The sequence below is a fragment of the Anser cygnoides genome, chromosome 3 (assembly GCF_040182565.1).
Source record: "Anser cygnoides isolate HZ-2024a breed goose chromosome 3, Taihu_goose_T2T_genome, whole genome shotgun sequence".
In the NCBI taxonomy this organism is placed as follows: Eukaryota; Metazoa; Chordata; class Aves; order Anseriformes; family Anatidae; genus Anser; species Anser cygnoides.
This window is the reverse complement of record NC_089875.1, coordinates 6,032,059-6,057,759: the sequence shown is the minus strand read 5'-3', so window position 1 is coordinate 6,057,759 and position 25,701 is coordinate 6,032,059. Positions and strand designations below refer to the sequence as shown.

General features: G+C 39.3%; 1 protein-coding gene and 1 long non-coding RNA gene across 8 annotated transcripts in view; one reads left to right on the top strand and one right to left on the bottom strand.

Moving 5' to 3' along the window:
• The window catches only part of LOC106036652 (uncharacterized), a 66,493-nt gene extending 46,076 nt beyond the window's left edge, over positions 1–20,417 (top strand). For 4 of the 7 annotated variants that reach the window (XR_010830841.1, XR_010830834.1, XR_010830840.1 and 1 more), the window contains 2 exons: positions 17,522–17,769; positions 20,281–20,417. This is a non-coding gene — a long non-coding RNA (uncharacterized lncRNA). Of the gene's footprint in view, positions 1–4,456; positions 4,556–12,345; positions 12,486–17,521; positions 17,770–20,280 lie in introns of those variants that run through there. The other 3 variants (XR_010830836.1, XR_010830835.1, XR_010830838.1) reach the window with 3 other exon arrangements.
• TMX4 (thioredoxin related transmembrane protein 4) lies at positions 1,033–25,687 on the bottom strand. The gene is made up of 8 exons (XM_066995384.1): positions 25,450–25,687; positions 16,439–16,554; positions 12,038–12,083; positions 10,805–10,933; positions 9,808–9,853; positions 7,505–7,606; positions 5,856–5,919; positions 1,033–4,213 (listed from the first exon to the last, which is right to left on the bottom strand). Exons 1-8 carry the CDS (start codon positions 25,665–25,667, stop codon positions 3,927–3,929), a joined length of 1,008 nt encoding a protein of 335 aa, XP_066851485.1. The 5' UTR covers positions 25,668–25,687; the 3' UTR covers positions 1,033–3,926.
• Positions 25,688–25,701: the final 14 nt, after the last annotated feature.

Here is a 25,701-nt window from a genome sequence, read left to right as displayed (position 1 = left end):
TAGAAGATCAGTATTAAAGTTGTTAATTAAACAGATGAGCCATCTATACACTGAAAAAAATGAGAACTACAGCAAGATCGTAAATACAAAATTTATATGGAATTTTAGTAAAAACACCCCTAGTAGAAACTTTCATATAAAAGACAATGCTGTGTAACATTTCAATGAAGAAAGCCCACAGAACAAGCATTGCCCAGCATGCGTGCAGCATACACAGTACTCCAAGACTTGCACACACGATTCATACAAACCTTGAGGACAGCAGTTTTGAAAAGCTGCATTTCTAGCCTCTTTAAAAAGTAACCCACAGGATTTTTTGAGTGACTTGACTTGAAGCATTCATATTCAGATCCATCAGGGACTGTTTTTCAAAGCAGTACATATCCCATTTGAAATTTAAATTGGTTCTCAAAAATCTTAAGTCATTTTTGACATATAGCTCTGGTTTACCAGCCTTATACTTAACAGCTCTATCCTTAATCAACACATTTTTTAACAGTGTTCACAGCAGCTTCTCCAAGGACATTTTGTCTATACTGGAATTGCAAGAATAACTTCCATTTAAAAAATTAATCACAACAGAGGACAGATGACAAAATGCTCAGTTTGCACAAAAGGTTGATACTGACTTTTTTAAAAAAACATACTAAATTTAGTATATTTTAAATCAATTGTAATCATCTAATCAGTACTGTACCTGTATGATTCAATTAAAATGTATTCCAGTGGAAAACAACTGATTCTGAAAGGTACGCTACCATTACACTCTGACTGCGGAACTAGTGGTCTTTCTGTTAAGCCCAAGTGTAGCCTTTGGAGTATCTGCTACTTATTACTTACTGTTTACAAGACAGTATTAAAGTATCTCTGATATCATGCTACAGTATTTTTTTACTGCAGATGTTAAGCCAAATTGGATATAAATGGTTGCAGAGCAGTTGCTTTTCTAATTTTTTTTTTAATTTTCACTAAATTATTAGTGAACTTTGTAATAAGATTCTGCAATACACGTCAAATACAGTCAAACCCAAGTTAGCATTAACATTTCCTATTTTATTCATAAAAACACAGGAGCAATAACATACATGTTATGTTGAAAAGCCCTAGAAGCCCACTATTGCTCATTTCCAGATTCACGAGAGATCTATGAAGAGATGCACCACTGTCACTTGCTGCCTGCCAACTTAATCCCTGCACAGAGTGATCTTGTTAGGTCCGTGATGATGGAAAATACTAACTTTACATTAAGTAATCCAAACTTAACAGTGACATGCAAGAACAGAAGGTCTGTAAGCAGAGACTCCAGAGAATCACGACACAGCAGCAATTTCAGATCTTTCTCTCACAGTATCTCAGAAACCCTGTATCTACTAGGTCAGTCACATTTGTGTTTTGTGTTTTTAAATTCAAAGACACCTTAACAAAATACAACTCCTGGGAGAACACGTTCTTTGTCTAAACATTTAAGAAGCCTTAATACCTCATCTTGAGTACTGACAACATGTAACTTGACTTTTTAATACTTCATTTTCCCAGCAGCGTAAGACAAACTGTGAGGTATATGGATGTTGTGTATCTTTTAAAGTCAAGTCTCTTTAAACAGCTAGAGAAGAATTTAGATGACTGGCTCCATGCTATTATGAAAATGAAATGAAATCAAAATTGAATATTGACACGTTCCCTCCTACACACTGTGAATATAACAAGGCCCTGTGCAGTTTAAAACATCCTCTTTGGTACCCAAGCAAAGTCATCAGCACCCTTAATCTACACCGGATATGGTCTCATATTTTTCAGAGTCTGGTAGCTTTGGATCCATGACTGAAGGGATATATCAATTCTTATCTGACAAATTCACGTAACACTGGTTCCTACTTCTCTCCTGAAATACACCTAAGTCTTGTTTTCCTTTTAGAATTTTATGAGCTCTTGCTGCACAGATAAATGAAAAAAGCAAACGTGTCCTGGAAACAACAAAACTGTACTCTGAACTTTTATGTGCATAGTTCTTCCCTCCACGCTAAGGTAGCCACAGAAGTTTTCTTAATTTTTGCAAATACATGCTTAGTTTGGAGGAAAAAAAAAATAGGCACGTACCTCAACTGAGTTCTGCTGTCTGTAAGCTTCTACAGTTTCTTAGTTACATTGAAGAACGCACAGATTACACAAGACAAACCAACTGTTCTCATTATAGTGCAATGTACATATATTAACATCTGTATGTCTCTGCATATGTGAAAGCATATTTATACATCTCCACTACAGTAGAATGAGATTCAACCTCAGCACTGAGAGCACTCCTTAAGAAAATTCATATTCAATACATGCAGTGTAATTTTGTGTAAAGAAAAAAATCCAAACTTCTGCTATATGGTTCCAAGACACAATATGTAACAGGACGCAGAGAGCAAAAGTTAAGCTTTCTTAGTAAATATGCTCTTTACGAGCATTAAAAAAGTCAAGACAAATTGGCCCTATTAATCTCAGTCTCAAAGGAAACTAGCATTTTGCACTTGCAACTTCTCTTCTAGTAAGAGAAATGATTTCATCTGATTATTCTAGAAGAACAAGATGAAATTCATGCACGTTAGCAAGGTTTATGCAATATAAAAAAAGTCAAGATTAAGACACCTTACGCACATGATCACACATCCAATCAGAAACATAACATACAAGGTCTTACTGTAGATATTCCTTACCTAAAAAAAACTAGTATTGAACAAGTCAACCAAAGGAGGGAAAGACCGGTGTCTTTAATGACTTAAGTCCTCTAATCACACCTAAAGCTGTCTACCTGCCAAGCCATTTTCACTTTATACAGTTCCATAGATACATATTTATCTTGATATAATTAGCAAAAACCAAAAGCTTCTCCTTGCTGCTTGCTCCTGCTCCTCCCTTTCCCCAATGTGCTGATTCTAGTGACAAAGTAGAAAAGTGACAAAGGTGAAGCCTTAAATGCCTCCTCAATTAGTATTACTAAAGCAGCTTGAGTTCTGCCAAAACTATTCTGGGTTGGAAACAGCAGAACTGCACTGTACATCATAAGCTTGTATTGGCAAGAAATATGCAACTTACTGGCTGCAGAATGAGTATTTCTTGCTACAATCTCTTAAAGAAAGGAGTCATGCTTTGGCAGTTTTCCCTGACCGAAATAATTGCCTTTAAGCCATTTTAAGTACTACACATTTTAAGCATCTAGTTGCCACTCTCTCTGGGCCTGAAGCTTTTGATTACTCAAAAATCCTTGGGTCAAAAAAAATAAAAATAATCTCAGCTGGCAAGCTTGAGCTACGCAGCATGCCTCTGAATTACCAAAGCCTGAAAAATTTGGGGCCATGCTAATCAGAGCACAAGGCGCACCGCATGATATACTTTCAAAACAAACATTAAGAAAGATATAAAGGTGCTTCAGTTAGAAGTGATAAAAATAAACCCATCCTACACCACATTTTTCAACAGAAGACTCATAAGGTGCCTTCTTTCACTGCCATATCACTTATCTGGTGCTTCTGTGGCATTTGGAATAAATAAACATTCAAAAGAGTCAAAGCCCTGCCAAGCTACTTGAGAGTTAAAAGTCTTTGTCTTGGTCAGTACTTACAAAGGAGCACAAGCACAGATGACCACTTTATAGCCGGTGAACTGAGACTTGGTTCCACCTCTCTTTTCCCTTAAAAGTCTTTGAACACGTAATACACACACAATACACTTAATTTGATTGTCATGGCTAAAGTTATACAATAAACAGTATATATACTTATAAAACAAACTCAATGAGTAATTACTAGCTTAAAAAAGAAAAGCCTGCTAAAAGAGCAGAGGTTTTGCGTAAACACAAGTGACAAATCAAGTGTAAGCTTCAGCTTCAGACCCAGGGTCTGATACTTCTTTGGTCCAAGTGTACAAAATACACCACTGAACAACTATAGTCCATTGTCAGCTGCCCGACTTTTACGCTGTCTTACTGAGCTTTCAGTCTCTGAATCAGCTAAAGGCTGTTCACTCAAATCTTCTGTTTCTTCTTCACCCGATTCTTTTCCAAGCTCCAAATCCTCTTCTGAGTCACCAGCACTTGAATTTACTGCATCTTCTTCATCTGAGAGGTTTTTTGCCTCTGCATTTTCTTCTGCATCATCTGCAGAAAGCTCAGCAGCCTCCTCTGGTTCTTCTAATGCTGCATTCTCCACATTCTCCTTTGTAATTGCTTCTTCTAAACAAAACAGTTTCAAATACTGATGTTAGATTGACTCTCCAAACAACGTCTTTAAAAGTTACACCACTGTTTATGTGAAATACATCATGAACTTTACAGTATATTACAATACTAAAATATTAATGAACTTTACTATTGAAAACTTTTGTTAGACATTATATTTCCTTTATTACTAAATTATTCAAATATTTCTTCAGTAGAATTTTTCTTTCATCGTCAATTGTTCTTCCTGCTTATCAGGCTTTCATTTGGTTCCACAAAGTTACAAGATCGATGTTGCTTGGTTCCTTGAAGAGGTATCATTACCAAAGAAATCAGTGTGAAGGCAATAAGATACTGGTAAGCTGTCAGGTAACAGCTGCTGTTGAGTCAATTAGCTAACTGGACAGCATACTGCACCGGTATGCTTTTTCTATTGATAGGGATTTTAAAGAGAGTAATTTTGCGTATTTAAAAATTCAAGATTTGGCTACAGTCTTCCTGGTAAGTATCACAGATGTATCTTCATCTTGAACTGCAAACCAGCACACACAAATATACACAGTTACAAATGAAACGTTTAATTACTGTTCAGTTTTGACACCACTTGATAGAACAATCATGTCACAAGGTGTTCTGGAACTTAACACATCTGGTGCTTACAGGAGACTTCACTTTGTGCGCAAGTTTTTGCCTCCCATTCCCTAGGGTACAGAATGCTGGCCTGAAACCCTCTCACTGAGGATCAGGAAGATGTATGTTTTCTTTTTATTTAAAGGATATGCAATGCCACACACCATATATTACTTCCTTGTGAGCTTAGTGACTAACTTTAGAATTTCAGAGGGAAATCTGGTTTTACATGCTACAGGGTGGAAAAAAAAGGCAACCTCTAATCACACAGGAGACTAAATAGTTCCCCCCAACCCATGTGATAAGAAACAGCCTTGTGTAACAGATGCGGACCTAGAAACACCGCTGTTCTAATCTTTCCCCATGAAGCTCATATAGGGACTCTCAAAGCCTCAACACTGCAACCAGGTCTGATCCGTGACTAGTGATAAAATACAGCCGAAGTCTGTTCAACTGGCAGCGATGTCAGATACAGAATTTGTATAGTTCTGGCTTTTATTATGCCAGTTTATTATTCCCTGCAGTCTCTAGATTTGATTCTCTCTACCTCCTTCTTTCCCTTTCTTTCCACAAATTATATGGAGAATTGTATAGGTTCAGAATTTTGCATCTCCGAAGGCAACATATAGAGTGCATAATAGGATGTGGAAATGTCCTGCCAAGGCAAATTCCTTTTAAGCAGCAAACCTAATGAAGATACAGCTGCATAAAATAAACAAAACGCAGTATATTTCTTCAAGGCTTCCTCCTTTTGAATGCGTTTGGCCTCTTCACATTTGTGGAAGTATGAATAAAGTACTGAGGGCTTTTGTTGCTGTAGTAGTAGTATTTTTGTCTGCCTTGCTACCAGGCAGATGCTTTGACTGATTAAATAGAGCCTGATACAGGGTGACAATCCTTGTCACAGTGTGACCACAATGTATACCTGGTTTACTGGGTCAGATTTAAGTGCCTGACAGCATACTGCCCTCCCTCCCACAAACATACATTTAAAACTACAGCATCACGCTCGCTCAGGAGTTCTTACCAGATGTTTCAGTTCTGTATTTTGACTTTGATGGACAAAGGCAGTCTGAAATCAAGACCAGTATCTGGGTATAGGGGGGGAAAAAAGCATTTGTTAACAAACACGCATTTCATCGCAGCAGCCCCTGCACTATTATATTTGTACCCTGTGTATAAATGTAATTGGCAAGCTGATGATGAGAAGAAATACTGTGATTTGGGATACTTCATTATTCATCTTCGTCACTTTAGTACTGCACTGATTCTGGATTTATTTTCTCTACTTCAGAGAATTTCAAGATACTTTCACTTCAGTGCATCCTCACAAGCAGCAGCTCTTAAAAAGCAGAACTTTACAAAAAGATTAATATGCTATTATTTGAATACGTAAGTATTCACTAAGTGCCAAGTAATTTTAGATACTTAGACTTGAGCAAAGGCAATGTGTGTTTTTTTGATAATTTAATATACAGTATGTGCAAAGACCTACTCATCCTTTTTAAACATACAATAAAAATTTAGAAAATTGCATTATCTGGCTCATAGGAAAGAGCTGCCTGAAGGAGCTAAATTAAAAATACTGGAAGAAAGAAGTGCTATCTCTGTATATGAACCAACATACTCTGCTTTCCACTCCACATCTTCTGCCTCCTATTTCCCTAAATTTATTCAGTATTGAAAATGCTTTGCATCTTCAGAAGAGATGCCCAGCACACAGCTGAGGATCTTTATTTAAAGCTTTAGAAAGCTTCTTGGTCAAGATTTTCTGTGTTTTAGGATGCTACTCAATTCTGACTCCCCAGTTCCCTGATACACGATCTGTACTTTCACCTTTTATGCTCTATTGTACTTTTTGGTTTTCTGTTTGTTAAAGCAGCCTCAGAGTGGAACACATACAATCAAAATGCAAGGGAAAAGTCTTAGTGTCTCACTGTCACATGTTAAGAATAGTGCAAAGGAAAGAAAAGAGATAAAGGATACAATGATAAAAACTACATTTCCATCACAGAAAAGCTTTTTAGTAAAGGCAGAAAGATTAAGTTTACAATTTCTCAACTTTTTCCAGTTTTTTTTTTCATGGTGGGCTGTTGGGGGGTGTTTTCGTGGTCTTTTTTTGTTAAGTGGAAGAAGGAGATTTTTTTTTTTTTAATTTAAATCAGCATTATCATTTACTTCTAGATATGTTACCTTGATTTGCATTTATTTGACAATAAAGTCTATCATCTCAAAAGATGCAACTGCTTTAATCGTACAATAAAAAAGCATTTGTTCACATGTATTGATACTGCATACATTACCACAACATTAATGGCTTGAAATAGGGTATGTCAGTTAAAAACGCCAAATCTTCAAAGCTTTTCAGAAAAGATGTTCATCCTTTCATCTTAAGTAACAGTGCAACAGCAAACCTGCATTGCTAACTCCCACAAATACAGCTCCATTTCAGCTAATAAAAAAGTCACTCCAGAAAGTCTGTTTTTAGAAATCTGGAGCCTTTAGACACCATTCTGATCACACACATGCAATCCTTAAGTATAATAACGAGCAATTAATAAGCAATTTAGAATCAGGTGCTGCAGTGTATCAGTGAAGTTTTTTGTTCCCCCCCTCCACTGAAGTTAATGCAAACCAAAAGTTCTAAATAACTAAGAAAGGAATACGCTCTCTTACCAAACCCTGGAACAGGCCAATCAACAAGGTAGCCAAGATGAAGATTGCATAAGACATCCAAACGTGAATTCCAAGAGTTCCAGTGAGGTAGCTATGAATTTGCTGGAAATGAGAAGATATTTATCAACTTCATGCCAAACACCACACAGCATTTATACTGCTGTCACTATTACATAAATCGACACCTAATTAAGACCTTTCATAACAGCATTTATACTAGAGTCTTCCCTCTCAAGTACCAGCCATCCTTTAAATGTCACACTAGGATTCTTCTGATAGCACGAAATCTTGTTTTGCTTTACTGAGTTTTCACATTAAAAGGCACCCCATGTAATCTTACTGCAGATAGATGTACGAGGAATGCTCAGAGCATACAAGAATGTATCACAACATCCTAGGTTTTTATATTCTGTAAGAAGGTGACAGCTGCTTAAAACAGATTAACGGGCTAGATGAATCTATGGCGTGAACCTGTACATCTATTTTTACAGCCTCTGCTGCAGGGAGGAGACCATATAGTAAGCATACCCGAGAATGACAGAACACCAGTACCGCAAATTTTACAATGGTAGTTTAGAACTTAAACATTGCAGAACCAAAAAAAAATAAAAATCAATCACATCAGATTCAAAGCAGGTGTCATTTTATACCCACTTTACAAGCACACCACCAAGGAAAAAACAGATCCTCAAAAGGGCTTTATCCCTGGGATAAGAACTGTATCTGGGAAGAGGAATGGTAGGTGCTTGAATTTGCACAAGCTAAAAACAAATACTTCAATTTGGGAATTCATTCATTAACTAAAATGCAGCCATTTATTTTTTACTCGAGCTCTTTAGTTCTTAAAAAGAGCCACACATTCTACACAGATACAAAATAAGTGGTTTCTAACTGGAACACAACATCACAATTTCTTTGAAACTGAACTCCGTTATTTAAACCTACAGATCTATTGACTTGAACCAAGCATCACATCAAGTCAGATTGTCCAGTAGGAAGTAAATTATAACATCATGTCTCTTCAAAGAGTATTTCCATTAGAAAACAAACCGCAATTAACATTTACAGAAGCTTTAATATTGAAAATTCTAGGGTCTGTGTCCGCCCTCCCCCAGCCCCTTAACATCTGAACAGCATCCAACATTTCTTAAACTATATGCAAGGATAGTACAGGACGAAGAGTGAGGAAATGTAGAGTTGAAATATGTATTAGGGTGGATAGCAAATTAAATGCTCTGAGAAAAAACTCTCTAATCTTTCAGGAAGGAAACTAGACATGAAAAACATCATTGCACAGCAACCAAGGAAGAGAAAAGCCAGAAGGCTGTAAAAAAGTTAATACTATCCAATGAAAGAAAGAATCAAAGATGGCTTGCACGGGAAACCTAATAATGGAAAGTTTTATTTGATTCCGATATAGTTAGATGCTTACTGGAAGTGCTACAAACTCTGTTCAAACTCCCTACTACCTTTTGAAGTAGATATTAAAATACTCAGACTTGTTTTGCTACAGATAGTCTTTTGATCTTGGCTACACCTGATAATCTTAAGAAAGAAAGTGTTTCCCAACCAAAATTGCAAAAGTGTCTGAAAATTCTCAACATTTGCGTACTACAGGAAAAACTCTGATATCTCCCAAACAAATGTGTCTTGAAATGTTTTGTAAGTTCAAAGCACACTTTATTGTACACTAAGCATTTCTCCATTACTTCTGGTAATTATTGCACCGTCCAAATTTGTTTTTATGTCAATCTTATTGATAGTTTGAAATCCAGATGCAAGAATTCTTATTAAAGAATAAGGCCATTACTCTGTTCATCTGCACAATAGATTAGATGTAGACAAAAAGCAGAAGAGCATGATTTACAACTTCTAAAATGAATCTGGATATAATCTTTATGAATAGGATTAAGTGAGAGACTCTGGTAGATACTAAACGTATTCCTGAGGCACACAGCCACATATTCAGCAGCTGTCAAAAAACTACTTTATCAGTTCGGTATTGGCACACTTTGACAGAATAGTAACTATACCAAGATAGTAACACAAGTAAGTATTTTCAGTATTTATGATAATCTTCACAATCAAATTACATTTTTTGGCATGGAGGCTATTGTCTATCAGCACTGCAAAATTTCTAGTGCAAAGATACTACACATCCAATGTACAGTAAACGTATGGAAAATCGAAGTCTCATAAAATAGTAATGAAAACATTCAACTAGATGTTGATTTCTTAAACAGAATATTATTCTAAGCATGAAGAAAGAGGGGCATGGAATATGCTACCACATAGTTACTTACCCTGATCCACCCAGAGAGGTGAAATAGCCCTGCCATACCATGCATCCTAAAAAAACGCAAAGGGAAGAACATGTTCTAGGACAAGTAAGAGTTAAGATATAAAGTAAACTATCCAAAAACCAGAGAAAGATTCTGCTTATGGATTTTTGATACCATTTCAGCCCCTAGTAATCAACAGAAGGAAACTAATGCAAACAAACGTTTTTCTCTATGTTACGTTCATTTAAGCTGGCTCAATGCAAAGCATTGAAACGGTAGCTTGACATAGCATTTGAGCATAATCACAAAATATCAGTTCCACAGTCTGTGCACCTTCTCCCCAGCTCACAGCAGCATACAGCCCCACAGCTCCTCTCCCTATTACTAAATACTCTATACTTCCTCATTCTCAGATGAGAAATAAGGACAGACACCAGATCTTTCATATAAATTTATACACGATAGCTTTAGTCAAAATGAAATGCAACAGGGCATTCATATCTTTGCTTTGAAATAGCATAGAACACTTGCGTGCTGTAAAAGGTGAAGCAATCTCAACATTCTGGAGACAAGCATACTGTGAAAGCATTACCAGTCTCCTATTCCAAAGGAAGACAGAAGACTTCCTTTTAAAAAAATAAAAACCTTAAAGCTAAAGGCTGCTGCTGCAAGTGACCAGAAATCAACAAGTAATAATCTACATAAACATACATTTGAAAATATTTAGCAAGCAGTGGAACTGACACTTGTGTAAGGTCAGGTGGCTCTACCTCCCTCCCCTTATATATTTTCAGAGATAATATCAACAAACCTCAGCAGGCATGGACAAAATCAAGTGCAGAAAATACACTGCTTTTAAAGGTGAGAAACTGCATAGCAGGCTGTCAATAAGGATTGCTTCTGCAAAGCCTACTTGTCTAGGGAACAACGGCTTTTTGTCTTTAAGCTGTCAGCAAAGCACCCTTAATGAATGATGAGCTATAAAACATGCTTGTTGTTAATAAAAACAAAGTATTACATTATAGAAGACGGGGACTTCCATCCTGCTACCGGCTCCACAGCTTTCCATTTTTTCTCTAAAACATAACCCTGAAGGTCTTCCAACGTGCGTGAGCCTCTGTATCTGCGAAATACTCCATTGTTTGCACTAAAAAGCATAAGTACACATTAACTTAATGGTTAAACTGTACAGGAAAAATGCAACCCTCTGCTCTGCTGTTCCTCCCCTCCTCCTCAAAATAAAAAAACAAAGCGTACTATGTACACAGATTCAACTTGCTCAGGAAGCTGAGTACCCAAGGATTCTCAATGTTTTGAAACTAGCATCTGACGGATGGTCTCAGATTTTCAACAAAATGAGATTTTGCTGTTTATTAAAATTGTTATTATTCTTATATAAAAATTCATTCTGTAGTGAATATGAAGCACGGGATATTAATCACATTAATTTTTAGGCACATCTCAGAATTAAAAGTATGCATACATATATACGTATGACTCAATACCACGATTTAATAAAGAGTTCTCCATTTAAAGGATTTCATCCTTTATTGAAGGTGACACAGCAAATATCCTGTGTGATTTGTTTATAAACAGTATTAGTAACAAAAGAATTTAGTAAATCAACTTAATCTAAGGAAAGTCTTGAGATGAGGACTGTGTTAACATAACCAAAGCCATTAGCTTACCCTGAACTGAAACTGAAAGTCAATATTCCTTCATCGCCATCTATATTTCAGAGTTACGGTGTAAAACAGGCGAGAAGCAGGACTCAACAGCTACATACCAATATAAAGTCAACAGATTAAGAATTTATAGTAACAGAAGCAGTGCTACATGCTTAGTGAGAGGTTTCTGTAGTGTTTTACATAGGATTTGTGCGGTCTGTTATTAAAAGGAGAAATTGAACTGACACTTCTACAAGGTCAAGTGTTTCTGCTCACAAATAGTCAGGTTTCTAGAAGCCAATACTGCAGACTTGCATCAGTTCTTACATATTATCAAATGTTGTTTGCAGACTGGAAAAGCATCACTTACCTAAGTACAAAACTGTTTGTAGGAAAACCTTCCCCCATAAGTTAAAAATACATGATATCCAATAAACACACTGAGCTCCTAAAGAACGTTTTAAAAATTGACCAAGTGAGATAAAACAGTTGTACCTCACGTCTTCCATGTCACTGTACAAACAGGACATGGAAAAAAGAAAATGTACAGAAATAGACAATTGTTTTTAGTATTACACACTTACTGGTAAATTGTAGGAAGTGTTGTTACAAAGAATCGACCACTCAAGCCTAGAAAGAAAGGAAGGAAAAAAAATATCAAACTGTTACGTAAAACAGAAATTCCCCAGCATTTTGACTTACCTATAAACACCTACAAATCTTTATCTGTATACTAGAAATCAGACTGCATAGCTTTTACCACCATTTTGTAAACACAAGTTAACAGTTTGTCATCAGACATGCCATAAACTAACAGCTGTTAAATACCGTTGCCAAATTAAGTAAAATGTTTACCTTGTAAAAGGCTTACTACAGGATGATTTTTCTACAGGGAATTCACTCCTATTTGCACATAGCTGAAGATGCTGATGAGACTGGGAGTGCTCCCCTCCAAGAGGAAGATGAGCCACGCAAATGCACCCTTATTCCAGAACCCTGCATGCTTACGCCTGTGCGCAGCCTCATCCAGATCACCACTGCTCCATCTAGAAAGTTGGACCGCTAACAACATAGCAATGCAGGCTTTCAAACTCTGGCCCCCGGTTTTATTTCATCCTCTAGCTGATTTTAGATGATTTAGAGCTGCGCATGTAAGATTTCAGGTACTTAAAGTAATTAAATAATCTTATTTGCTTGTTTGGTTGTGCAGTGTACAAGGATTATTTGGAAGAAGCAATCCGCTCTGACATGCTGTATGATGATACGATCTCTCTCATACATGACTGTAGCAAGACAATGTTTTGGTTGTTTCTAGGTTCTTATCCTTCCTTCCCAAAAAGCATTCCTATCTACAAAAGCAGAAGTGGTATGTTAACAGATTGATAATAAAGCTTGGGATGTCTCAACATTCTGTTCCATGAAATACTGCAAATCTCAGCCATGAGAGTAATTTTTTACTGCCACCCAGGAGGGTGGGCCATGTTAGCATTTTGAGCATCAGACATGAGAGATGGCAGAAAGGCTGAAGCAGGGCTTCACAAGGCTGACTGGAAGTGACACCCACACTGAAAGCAGGTGTCGCACTAACTGGCAAACACAATAATTGTTTTACAAGTACCACACTTGACAGTGACAACATAATGCAACTTGCAGGACAGAAATTCTCCAAATCATCAAAAAGCAGCTGTGGGGGAGAAAGCGTTTGAAGTTCTCTGGATTTCCTTCCACTCAGTACTGCTATAGAGCAATAAGCACAAGTGCTTCGAGCATCACTGCTGTGTTTGCTACACCGATGAAGATCTCCCAGTGTATGGCTTCATTGCAAAGCCATCTGTGAAACAGAAAGCTCTGAAATACCTCACAAGCAGAGTGTCTGTAAGACTCAGCTAACTACAGTTGTCAGGTGAAGGTATCACTCTATCCCTGCTCCCAAGACTGAGAAATGTCAGGGCTACTTGACACTACCACCTCCTGACAATTAGCAAAACCTATAAGTGAGAGGAATAACTGGCCTTAGTGCTTAGTAATTTTAATATTTAACTCATCCAGCTTAAAGACTGCAGAAACAAAAAATGTGCTAGTAATGTCATCTATTCTGAAAAAGAAATACTGGTGTCAGAGCTTACCAACCCCTAGGTATGTAGTGTAACTCCACTAGTAAAGGCAATTGCTGCTCATAGACAGCGCCAACGTAAGGAAGGCAAATCAGTTAACTTTTCCTTCTGTAAGGCTCTGAAAAATCTTTCAGGAAACTAAATCTTTATTCAGCTTTCTGCACCAGGAAGTTAGTCATGGAAAAGTATTACAGCAAGAGAATTTCTACCCACAGAGAAAAAGAGGACACAGACTGAATTAAGCCAGGTATTTTTAGGTTTCAGTACTAATGCTTATTCTAGAGTGAAACCCCCTACAGAACTAGCAAAAAACGCTTTCAGGTTTTGTTGATGTTTGTTTTGTTTTTGAACATATTTAGATCAAACACAACTTTCTTTAAAGTCCCCCAAAAAAGAAGGCATCTTCATTTTTCAGCTTTCTGTTTTTATTGCTATAGGGGACAGGATGGCAGGAAATCTTATAAAACAGTTCAAAGCCACACCAGCACAGGGAGACACTAAATAAACAAAAACACAAGTGTAACAGAAGAATTACTGAAGCAGAAAGAATAGCAGCACAAGAAAAGGTGGAGAGCTGTAAAGAATATTATAAGCTTATAAAGAGCAGAGTCATGGAAATACTGAAAAACTCTGAAATCCTATCAAGGACTAAGCAGGCAAACGAAATAGCCAGCTTAAATCCCTTTTACCAATAACCTATCCTAGAGCAAGTACCAATGGTCTTAGCATGAACAATGCAAGGCATAAAACAAAATCTGTTGCCAAGTGCACTGAAGTATCCCAAAATTTCAGATAGAGGTTTTGTGCTAATCTAAAACACCTTCTTAGGTCAGCAAAATCAGATGCAAGTCAGCTTCAAAAAGCTAAGAACATACAGCAAGTTTTGGTGCATGCTTAATACTAACTTGAACTGGGTAACAGTTTAACTTGAAACACAGCTAAGCATGTGTTTGCAAATCACATCCTGGCACATGCCCATCGTGTAGTCAACAGCCAACCAAGACCATGGGAAAAAAAGTTTTGTATTTGCCTTTCCACCCCAAAATACAGAGAATATAGAAGCCATCTAAAAATACTGCTGCTTTCAACAAGCAAATATTCAAAGCAGATTATGGAAGACCCAAGAAATCTTGTTTTAAATAGAGCTGTAAATGCTGTGATTGGGAACTTAAAAACTTAAAAATGCTGTGATTTGGGAACTGCAAATACCAGGAACTTTGTGAGCCAGAAGCACCTCCATTACTTACTCCTGAAATACTGCATGTTTCAGTAGAAAAGACAAGGAAAGAACAAGCACTTTCAGACTAATACATCAAGTGACCGAAGCATGCTGTAAATCCACTAAGGCTCTGATGGATTCATTCTTTGGGCATCTGTTATAATTAAGCACCATGAATGGCTGCTTCCCCCTGCAGTGTTTGGAAATGGCATTTTATGTGGCTCTGCACACATTCTTTTTCACCAAAAGAAATTTCAAGTACCTGATCCCTTCAGGTCCCAACACACCCATTCAAATTTTTTACCAGGTAGACTAATTCCATTCAGGATCCCAAATATTTTATTTTTACAGCCTCACTTTTGAAAGTGCATTTTTAAGTTACTCACATCCTAATGCCATAATCAAGACTGAAATCCTCTTATTTGAACACCACGTAAGCAAAGAATCCCTATCTAATTGGGAGAAAATAACAAGATGGGATTATAATGGATCCCCAATTGAAGCCTTAACTCCACAGTAAGCCCTGCTTTGTTAAGGTGAAGAAGCAGAAGTTGGCTTTAAGTTTCACCTATGTAGAAACGTTAATGTTCAAACTCATAATTTCTTAATCCGTTATTGATGAGTATCTGCACTAGAGGAGAGCCCCACACCAACAGCTTTTTGACATCAGAGTTTTTGTATACCTGTAAGTCTTTAAACAAAACATTAACCAACATGATGGCTAGAACAGCTGGCATTTTCTTGTGAACTAAAATCTCTGATTTTAAGCAATTTAACTCATCCACCTAGTGTTAACTTCGTAAAACTAACTTGTTTGGCATGTTCTCAAATAAACAGAACACATTCTCACAGACTTTAAGACAAAAAAAAATCCTAAAGCTCTAGGAATCTTTTTGGTCTAGTAACAGCTATTGCTGTCAATCTTCTGATATTGCTGAAAAAATCTTTTATCCCCTCAAAGCCAAAACAAGCACGAAGCGTTCTTCATAGATGGTAGAGATTTGGAAAAAAAAAATAAACGTTGGTACTGTTTACAGAAACACGCATTCAAAACTTTGAAAGGAGTCACTAGAGCAGGAACAAATAATGTTGTATTTATGCTTCTGTGGATGGATAGGATAGCCAGTTTGTAAGTGTATTTGCATAGATGCATCAAATCAGAAAAAAACAATGAAGGTTGTACTTTAAAAGCACTACTACAATTTAACATGACAGTAAAATAGCACTGTAATGCAAAATAGTTTAAAACTTATTAAAGGAGGCTCACACTGTGGTAATGCTACCGCACCCTGAAATTCTCAGAAACTGGAGGCTACAGAACTGGATGCTTCTGCAGACAGTTCGGAGGGGAAAGAAGTAAGGTGGGCAACAGCTTCCAGTGAAGTAGATTAAAACAGAGAGCAAACCCCTTTTAATACAGCGTAAGGCCAGATCATTCCCTCACAATTTCTTCAAGTTAACCTTACAAACTCTTATGCATACAGATGTGAGCTATGTAGAAAAGCAAAATGTGGAAAGCACTGTTTTGGTATAGAAATGTCTGACTTGGCTGGCATTCCATGTACTCCAGTAAAATAAAGCACACTTCCAGATATTAAGTTGCACTTACATTGATTCATTTATTAAAAACACTGTCTATGTACTATACATACCTGGTTCTTGAGTGATATCCACCTTTCCCACAGTGATATCTAGATGTTCACTTTCTTTTGCAAAACTCTCCCATATCAATTCAATCTGTTGGCAAGCTGGACACCAAGGAGCATAGCTAGAGGGGTAAAACAGGTTAAATATTTTAGTTTTCTTATATGTGTACACATTCAAATTGATTTAACATATAGAGGAAAATATAAACAGATCAATTACAGAAAAGAATACAGTTTTTCTTAATCAAGTAGGTTTCGCATCGATCCCTGTGTTCCTCTTCATGTTATTAAAACAAAAGCAAATCTCCACAACCTTGAGAAATTCATATCAAAACCCTCACCACTCATGATTTATTCTATTTACATATAAAATAGATCCATTTTCATGGCAGCTATCTGAATTATTGAAGCCAGGCTGTACTAGTTCAACGTAACATTTCGTATTGATTTCCCACACCTCAGAACTTCTGGAAATTACATTGGCCTTAGCCCGCGACTCAATACATCAGAGCATGCCCTTTTCAATACGGCTCTTTGGAGATCTGAAGAAAGTACACCTTAAATTCCTACTGCTTGTACTGACTATCTTTCTCAAGTTTTGCTTTATCTTAGGATTAATTTCAGCAAAATAAGAGAGCATGTTTTAAAAGCTGAGTTCTCTACAATACCAACTGCATTATTCAAGCCCAGTTTACCACTGTTATTGATAGTATCAACGGGGAGACAGAACAGCTAATTTGAAAGGATAACATCAGAAAATGTTTAAACTCTGATAGGACCCCATTTCTGCCCTAACACGTCAGCCTTCTGCAGCTTGCAGCGGTTGCTCATACACGCAATTAAGATAACACAAGTAGTGAGGCATAGCACGTAAGTGAGCCATGGCAATCACTCCCCCCCAGCCATACCTTTTACAGATGAACGTTAAGAGACCTTTAGGAGATGTCCCCTAATTTATTGGGGTTTGAAATGTATAAGCAGGCTTCTGCTATTTTAAAAGGCAAGGAAGCAAATGTAGGGGGTTTAGAGTCACCCTACTTGTCACAGCACTCAAAACGTGCTACCGTGTTCCTCTTCCATTCCTTACAGAAAGAAGAAATTTCCTCATGGGCAGAACCCCAAATCCTTCCCAGCCCACACGCCCACCGTGACTGAGAAGCTCTGCAAGTGGCTGCCTCACGCCGTGGGTCTGCCTGCCGATGCTGCTACCTGACCTAGAGGCACTTCTCCCTGCCCAGTGGCCTTCTGAGCAGGAACACTTGCTTCCTCAGCACCTGGGGACAGATCTCTCCAGCCACCCACTGATGTTTCAGGTCAATAAGGCTGAACCTGAACAGGTAACTTTTCACAGAAGAGGTAGAATCGAGTTTACTGAGTGCTTTGTAAATTTTTTATAGGGGGTTTGAAAACTAAGTATTTCAAAAAAGGAAGTCTTGCACTTTGGATGTTAAAAAAAATTACAAGTTAAAAATGCGCATTGTATTTTACTGTAATAGAAATTTATGATTTTAAGTATTAAAGCTAGTATTGTGGATTTTTGAAGTAACATCATTTGTTATGAGCACACCTGAAAAAAGTACATAAATCTGATCTTGCCAAGAAACAGCCTGTCACTATCACTTAAAAAGATGCTGGAAACAAATCTCACATGCAGAGCTGCTGGCCTGTAGAGTGCTCTTAATAACAGATTGACAGATACTGCGCTTCAAAAACAGACTACAGCTTATTACAATAGTTTGACTGATAAGTAAAAAACCACGTCAGATAACGCTACTGATGTTGCTCTAAAATTAAAGACAGAAGTTGGAACGCTTTCTAAATCCAGCTTCTCTAGATGTGTCAAATTCATACCACAACGCTTCCAAGATTAATTTAACCTTTAGCATGCTTCAGGTACTGTCTGATCTTGAAATGGAAATTTGGCCATATTAACATTCGCGCTTACATTTGACATTCATGAGAGTTTCTTCTATCTGAAATTAAGTGGAATATTCAATGTGCATAGTTGAGATAATATTCAAATGATTAGAAACCTTTTCTTTATCTCAAAGCAGCACTAAAATCCACCCTTACCACTGTTTGGTAGGGAGAACAATGAATTTCACAAAAGGTCTTGCTTATTTGGCTTCCTTTCAGTATCAGTACCAGACATGGGACAGAACTAAGTCACATACAGTGCTACAAGATCCAGGCACTCATGCTGAACATTGGCACGTCATCTGCCTGAAAATATTGGCTTTGCATTCCTGAAATTACAAATTCAATTTCTGCTAGCCAGGAAACACCCTGCCCCTACACAACTTGCAGTGAACATCAGATTTTTGCAGGGTCCTTACTGCTGCTTACTTCAAAATCCTCACTTCTCTGAAGCTTTAACATCCACATTGGTTACTCAGCACTTCAAGCACTATGAGGAATGCCTTCTGGAAGTAACAAAAATATTCTGCTGCCAAAGCTCTACTCTGTCTGTCAATCTGAAAATACCTCCCCTTACACTTTTTGTGAGATAGGGAGGAGTAAAATGCTTCACATTTAGGTCACCTTTATCTAAAGTTTCAAAACCCTTTGCACCCTGAAGAACTGAAGCTTAGGATGACAATTATGTTGATTTGAATGTAGGTTTCTATTGAATCCTTTAGGTCCATGGCTGCTTAGTACTTCTACAAGTCATGGTACAACCACTGTTCTTCTTCTCCCTCCCAAGAAGGACCCTAACAAACAAAAAAACCCACAAAGTGTCTGTAGGAGCAGGTAAGCAGATCCACATGTGTATTCACTAGTCCTTGTCACTATCCATCGAGCTTTATGACTCAAGATCATGTCACTTACAAAAGCAGATGCAACCGAATCTCTTCGGTTATACTCCACCATCAACCAGCCAGGAAGTGATGAGCACTGCAGCAGCAGCACCAGGTTTAGGGCTGTTGCTCTCCCAGCTCCCTTTGCACAAGGGGATGTGTTTACCTGTTTAGGTGTTGCTCACACTGTGCTCTGTGGCCCTCCAGGTGCTCCAAAAAAGCAGCACGCAGGTATTTCCAAGTTAAACCAAAGCCTACTGGAATTTAAAGCAAGACCTGGACACTTGGTTGAGGAAAAAGTTTTCAGTAGCCTGTTACATATTTAACAGCAATTTACTGATCTCCACCATTTACAAAAACCTGACTGAAAACATCACGTACCTGTAAATTACACATAGCCAAGCTCCTCACTGCAGTATGTATCAGACACCTGCCAACATACACCTCACCCATGGCCCTACCAGGCCTCTTACACAGCACAAAGCTTCACAGTTGAAATAACCTCATCCATTGCATCCCCTCCGTAACTGAGGCAAACGTCTATTTGCTGGTCAGGTCCACTGCAAGAACACCAGATTTAAGTGGATTACAGTCACAGTCTCAGAGAAGCCGGGTGTCTTCTCTTCCCCACTTCAATCCATTACAAGACCTGAAGCTCTTTCAGAGGGCATAAAAAAAGATAATCCAGAAGCCAAGTTTTAAGATTTCAAAGTCATTAAAAGCCAAGTCTGCATCTGTCTCAGATGTAAAGCTGGATCAGCTCATGCTTGCAGTGATTTGCGCATTACACAGGCACAAGAGAGCAAGCCTTGGCTTTCAGACACAGCAGCTGCACAGATGGCTGGGGTAAAACCAGTCCGAGCAAACACCATTCACTGCTGTCGCTGGAGGGAACAGGTAAAGAGGGAACAACTGCACTTACTGCACTGACCCACAGCTTCGCAGGCCGCACTGCTAATCGTTTCTCCTCTTCCAAGCAGGTGGCTAGGGAATTGACAGATTCACTCATTTTCGGATGAATGTAACTGACTCCTTTATCTGCCCTTCCAGTGCTATCATCAGCGGCTATCAGTATTGAACAGATGCAACCCCGAATCCTGTTCTGCATTTTGCTGCAATGGCAACTTCAGGAAGTTGCAAGAATCTAAGAACAAAGGCCAAGCAGCTTATGGCAGCAGGCACAAGAGGATTTACTGAGGAGAAAACAGCAAAACAGCCAAGACAAAAATGTCCTGCTTAGTCTTATTTTTTCTCCATTCAAGACACACATCTCATCTGTTCCTTCTGTGAAAGGTACTGTTGAAAATAAACCAAGCTCTTAGCTTAATTTCAGATTGGAAGTGCTATTAAAATTAGAGGTGCAACTCTTGAGACAGCTCCTAGTAGAACAGTCATAGCAGTAACAGTAAAATGGACATTTCTTTTATTCCATCAACTTTTGTCTTACTGCTACAAGTGTTGTAAATGTAAGAGACTTGCCTAACAGAAGCCAGATTTTTTCCCTTTTGAGTTACACACAGAAACCTCCCAAAGGTTTAATGAGTGCAGGACCACAACTCGGTCAGACTAGTTTCTCCTCCTTCACAGCTTCGATTCCTCTCCTTCCCTGTATTCTCTGCCCTCGCCCTCCTCCATTCCTTTTAACAGCTTCCCAGCTCTGCTCCTCCACAGCCTGTCCTTAGCCTCTGTAAACCACAGCACCATTTCCACGGTAAAAACCCCAAACCTACACACCCTCGGGATGCACACATTAGCATTTTGTGCCGAGACAGAGAAACCTTTAACAGCATAGCCAGATGTTAGCCCCCACGATCTACCCACCCATGCCTACAACACAACAGTGCAGACTCTGGAAGCTGATAAGAAGTTGCCTCCAGCATGCCAAAACCCTCCAAAGCAGACAGTGAACATCTCCCAACCCCCAAACAGTTAACAACTCCACAACTGTTAAGCTTTTACAAATTGCTAAAGGCCTATCACAAACATCACAGAACAAAGAAGTGAAGTTTTCCCTTGGGTTGTCCTGCAGGGCTTCACATAAATGGCTTAAAAAATAAGTAAATCACTAACTGTTTGGTTCCTCTCAGATGCTGTCATGCACACATCTCAAACTCTTTATAGAAAGTGACTTCTGTGGGCCAACAGCATTTTTGCAGTATATTGCCCTGCTAGGCCTGAGCTTTAGTAAGAGTTCACAGAAACTCAGCAGATGATTTCAGAGCCACAGCCACAGGATTTGGACCCTGTGGCAAAGCCCAAACCAGGCACCACTGGCAGCCCGCTGAGCTCCCATTCTGCTGGGTGCACTGGAGTAACCTGGCACGCAGATCTCTTCTGGTAACACCTGCACAAGGGGAAATGTAACTGCTTACTTTGTGCTGTGATGCACTGCGAGCCAATTAAACTGTATCCTCTAGGATAACAGCTGGAGTGCGATCCTGCCCTCATGCCACAGCTCAGTACCGAAGTGCATTTGAACATTTCAAGACCACGATGGCAAGCAAAGCCAGTTATACTGTAATTATTCAGCTTTCTACTTTCAAAACCAAGGAAATGATAAAAGTGCCATCTGCAATTCAACTAACACTCCATTCACAGGCTTTTTTTTTTTTTTTGAAAAAGATTGAGCATTCCTTTTTAAAACAGAAAGCCAGTCAATCGCTGAAAAGTGATGTGAACTCTTGCCATACTTCAGCAGATTAAGTTCCATCACTCCATACAGGTTTGTCTCTGCAACAGTAGTAAAGCATCTGCTACCACAGATATTTCAGTTTCACATTTTATCAGTTTCTGCTCAGCCAATGACCAGCACAGGAACCAGCCGATGCTCAGTTACTGAGTAGGATAATTTGGTCACTTTCTCTGACCTCAGGAGGTGTGCAGAAGCTTCGCAACCAAACTGCAGCTCTAGTAACTTGATTTGCATTCCCTGCAGACTTTTTTTTTTTAAACGAATAGGACAAAGAAAAGCCTAGATACTAATAAATCAAGAGGCAGTGTGAGACTGTACACTCCCAAGTGACATAAAATTCCCCAATCTTACTGAGTCCTGAATCTCAGTTACGCTAACTGTTAAATAATTCACTGAATTCTTCCTAAGTTTATTTATGCAGCCTTTTTGGCCAACTATTTAAAAGCATTAATCCATGTAAGCAGTGACACATTCAGCTAGATTTTGAGCACACTCCTTCGGAAGCGGTGCAGCTAACAGGAGCTGCCAGGCACTGAACCCTTGTGATGATCTCGCCCGCAAGGCAGCACGGCAATGTTTTAACTACAATTTATAGGAAAATAAATTATGGGCCTATGCTGTACGCTATAAGCTAGTCTTGAAAGCATGATTCTTGTTATGATTATTACTGTTCTCCCAATTTTAACCTTGGCTGGAATTAAAATAGTTAACCCATCCATTTTTTGGAGCACATAGCGCTAATACTTCCTGAAACTAAAGGGAACCAAAATGTTTCACAGCCCGGGTGGGAACCAAAGCAGAGATTTTCCCAACGGGCAAACACCTGAAGTACTGCAGGACCAGCAGGAGTTAGTTTAGTCTGTAAACAGAGGCATGAAGACTATAAACACTTATTTACTTCAAAAAGAAGAGGAAGTTAAATGGAGATCAATCAAGCTTGGAACAAGCTATGTTTAAAAATGCAAAATGCACTTTTAACGAAAAACACAAGGAATTAGTTTTCTATATTCCCAATAGACACAATATTAAAAATACAGAAGAAAACTATTCATGCTAACAAAGCATTGCTTTGTAGATACAGAGTAGAAATAATTTAACAAGGGAACTTGTTATAACAGTTTGCTCCATCACCATACTTTAAGTACTTCAGCAAGGATTTGCATGCTGTGATAGTAACAGCAAGCAAAAAGCATTGCAATGTCTTTGAGACACAAAGTTATCCAGAACATTATCAATGAAATGCAGCATTGCTTCCAGTGCCTGCAGTTTTGCCAGCTACGAATGCCTGAATATTTACAAGAAGTCAGCCAAGTACATGCACTTCAGCTAGGAGGGATGAAGGAAGAAAAATCCTATTACCCCTACAAATCCTGCACACAAATTATTTCTGACTTAAGTCTCTCCATTTGCACACTCGAGAACAAATAATAAGGTGGCAGCATATGGTAATTGGCCTACACTATTTTCACAAATCGAAAAAATGAAGTTAAGCAGGAGTAGTACCTGCTTGCACCATGACAAAAGGCTTCAAAACAGTATTTTAGAACAAGTGACCATTTTTTTTTCCAAAGAGATGCTGCAACAACTTTCGCAGCATTTTGCATTAAAAAAATAAAAAGAAATACTGCTCAGAGAGAAGTCTTATAAACAGCAGATTCTCCGATCAAATGAAGTTTTGATGAACGATGCTGCTGCCTTGCCAACAGACCCACCATGCAGCATGGGAGGAACCTCTGAACTCAAGTGCCAGATTCCTGTCCACACCACCAGCTCTAAACCAGATGAAAATCAGTAGAAGCCAAAATCTGTTAATATGAGAACTGTAAGAGTCACAAGAAACTAATTCAGGACCTTAAATTAGTGTTTAGACAACTGGGAATCTCAGACTTAATTCAGAATCAGCAGCATCCTCAGGAGAGAAAAAGGTTCCTTCTCACAAGTAGGATGTATTAGAAGTGCACCACAGAATGCAGCATGGAGAGCCAAGTTTCTTTGCCACTTGAAACACAGTATACAAAATAGAAAAAAAAATTAGGCAACAGAGCACGATGTACCAAATTCAGCTACCCTAAAGCTAACTTTTGCACCCTTACTATTCTCAGCTACCTGTCATTCCAAGCTACCTGTCACTCCAGAGTTTCAAGCAGAGTAAAGACACACAAAGCAATGTGGCTGCTCACTACCCCAACCACTTCTGATTTCAGTCAGTTCTTCTCTTCTTCCTTCCCCAGGGTCATGCACCATTAGTTACTCACATACTTTCTCTTAGAAATAAAAGAAAGCATTGGGTCACCTGAAGTGAACCCTTTCCTCCCCAGTATTCACTGGGTTGTAAGTCAATAGGTAACTTAATACAAACGTTTCCATATAGGACTCAGATGTCAGAAGTGGGGAAAAAAATCAACGTAGAAAATTTGAAAAAGAATTATTTTCACTCCAAAATTCTCTCTTCCCTCATCTTTTAGAAGAAGATAAATGGAGGTGAAAAAAAAGGCTCAAAACCAAACCCAAGTCCCTAGCCACAGCAGTGGGCATCCCTGGGCCTCCAGTCAGGTGTCTCAGGGCTGCCTCCACCTAACCCTGATGACACTCCATCAGGATCCAGAGCACCAAAGCCCATGGGGAAGTCGTAATCCCTCCCCTAAATGACTCAAACTAACTCAAATTCAACACTAAAGCAGAACAAAACTTAAAGCAGCCGTGGAAATATTTATGAGGAAGCATGAGTTCAGGTGTTGACAAGCCATCTCCTTCGTGAGGCTACTTAGTCTGTTTGAAACTGTTAACGCACATCCACAGAGAAGTAGCACACATGCCTCAATAAAATCCTATTTCACATTTACAGGTGCCATGCGAGTATCCAAACTACTTTTTAACTGGTATATTAGAAAACCTCGAGTTCCTTTTCTCCTGTCTAAATACAACCAGATGAGCTTGTCCCCAAGCACAAGACATCTCGTGCATTTCAACAACAGCTCTGTGCCAGTGGCGAAGCTGTGGCCCCACAGAAGTTTGTTAGCAGCACTGAAAGCCCTTGGGCACGATGGGGAAACCTGCCCAGCTGTCAAGAGGAGACAGCAGGAGCAGCACTGAGGAGCTGAGGAAGCCTGATGCACATCCTCTGACAGCAGGAACCCTGCAGCAATGCTGCTGGGGGTGGTGTTGGGATTTTAGGGAACACTTCCCACTCCTGCTAAGCATTACTTACCAAATTCAGCTCGCACAAGCCCCCACAAAAGTCCCAAACATATAAGCAGCGTAAGGTGCATTGCCTAACACTGTTCCCCAGCAAGTTTCTCTCGACCACGGCCTCTGAAGCGCAACCAGTGCAGTCCCAGGTTACCAGATCTTGGCCACTTTATCCCCCTCGGGCTCTCCCAGCCTGCACAAGAGGTGACCGGGAGGAAGCCCCCTCCTCCTGCAGAGCGGGCCGGGGCAGGGGGTGCCCCGTGAGGAGGCTCTGACCCCGACCCCATCCCCGACCCCAGCCCCTCGGGGGAGCCCCTCAGCCCCCGGCCGTTACTCACAACTCCACCATCCACTGGCCCTGCAACACCAGGCTCCAGTTAGAGCCGCCCAGCACCTGCACGCGGCTCCGCGGCTCGCCGGGGCTGCCCGCGGAGGACGAGGAGAAAGAGGAGGAGGAGGAAGAGGAGGAGAGGGCAGCGGCAGGGCTGAGCGCTGCCGCCTGCAGCAGGGCGACCGCCACGCACAGCCACCGCCCGGCGCCGCCGCCCGCCGCCATTTTCCCCCCGCCCGGGCCCAGGAAGCGAGGGCGG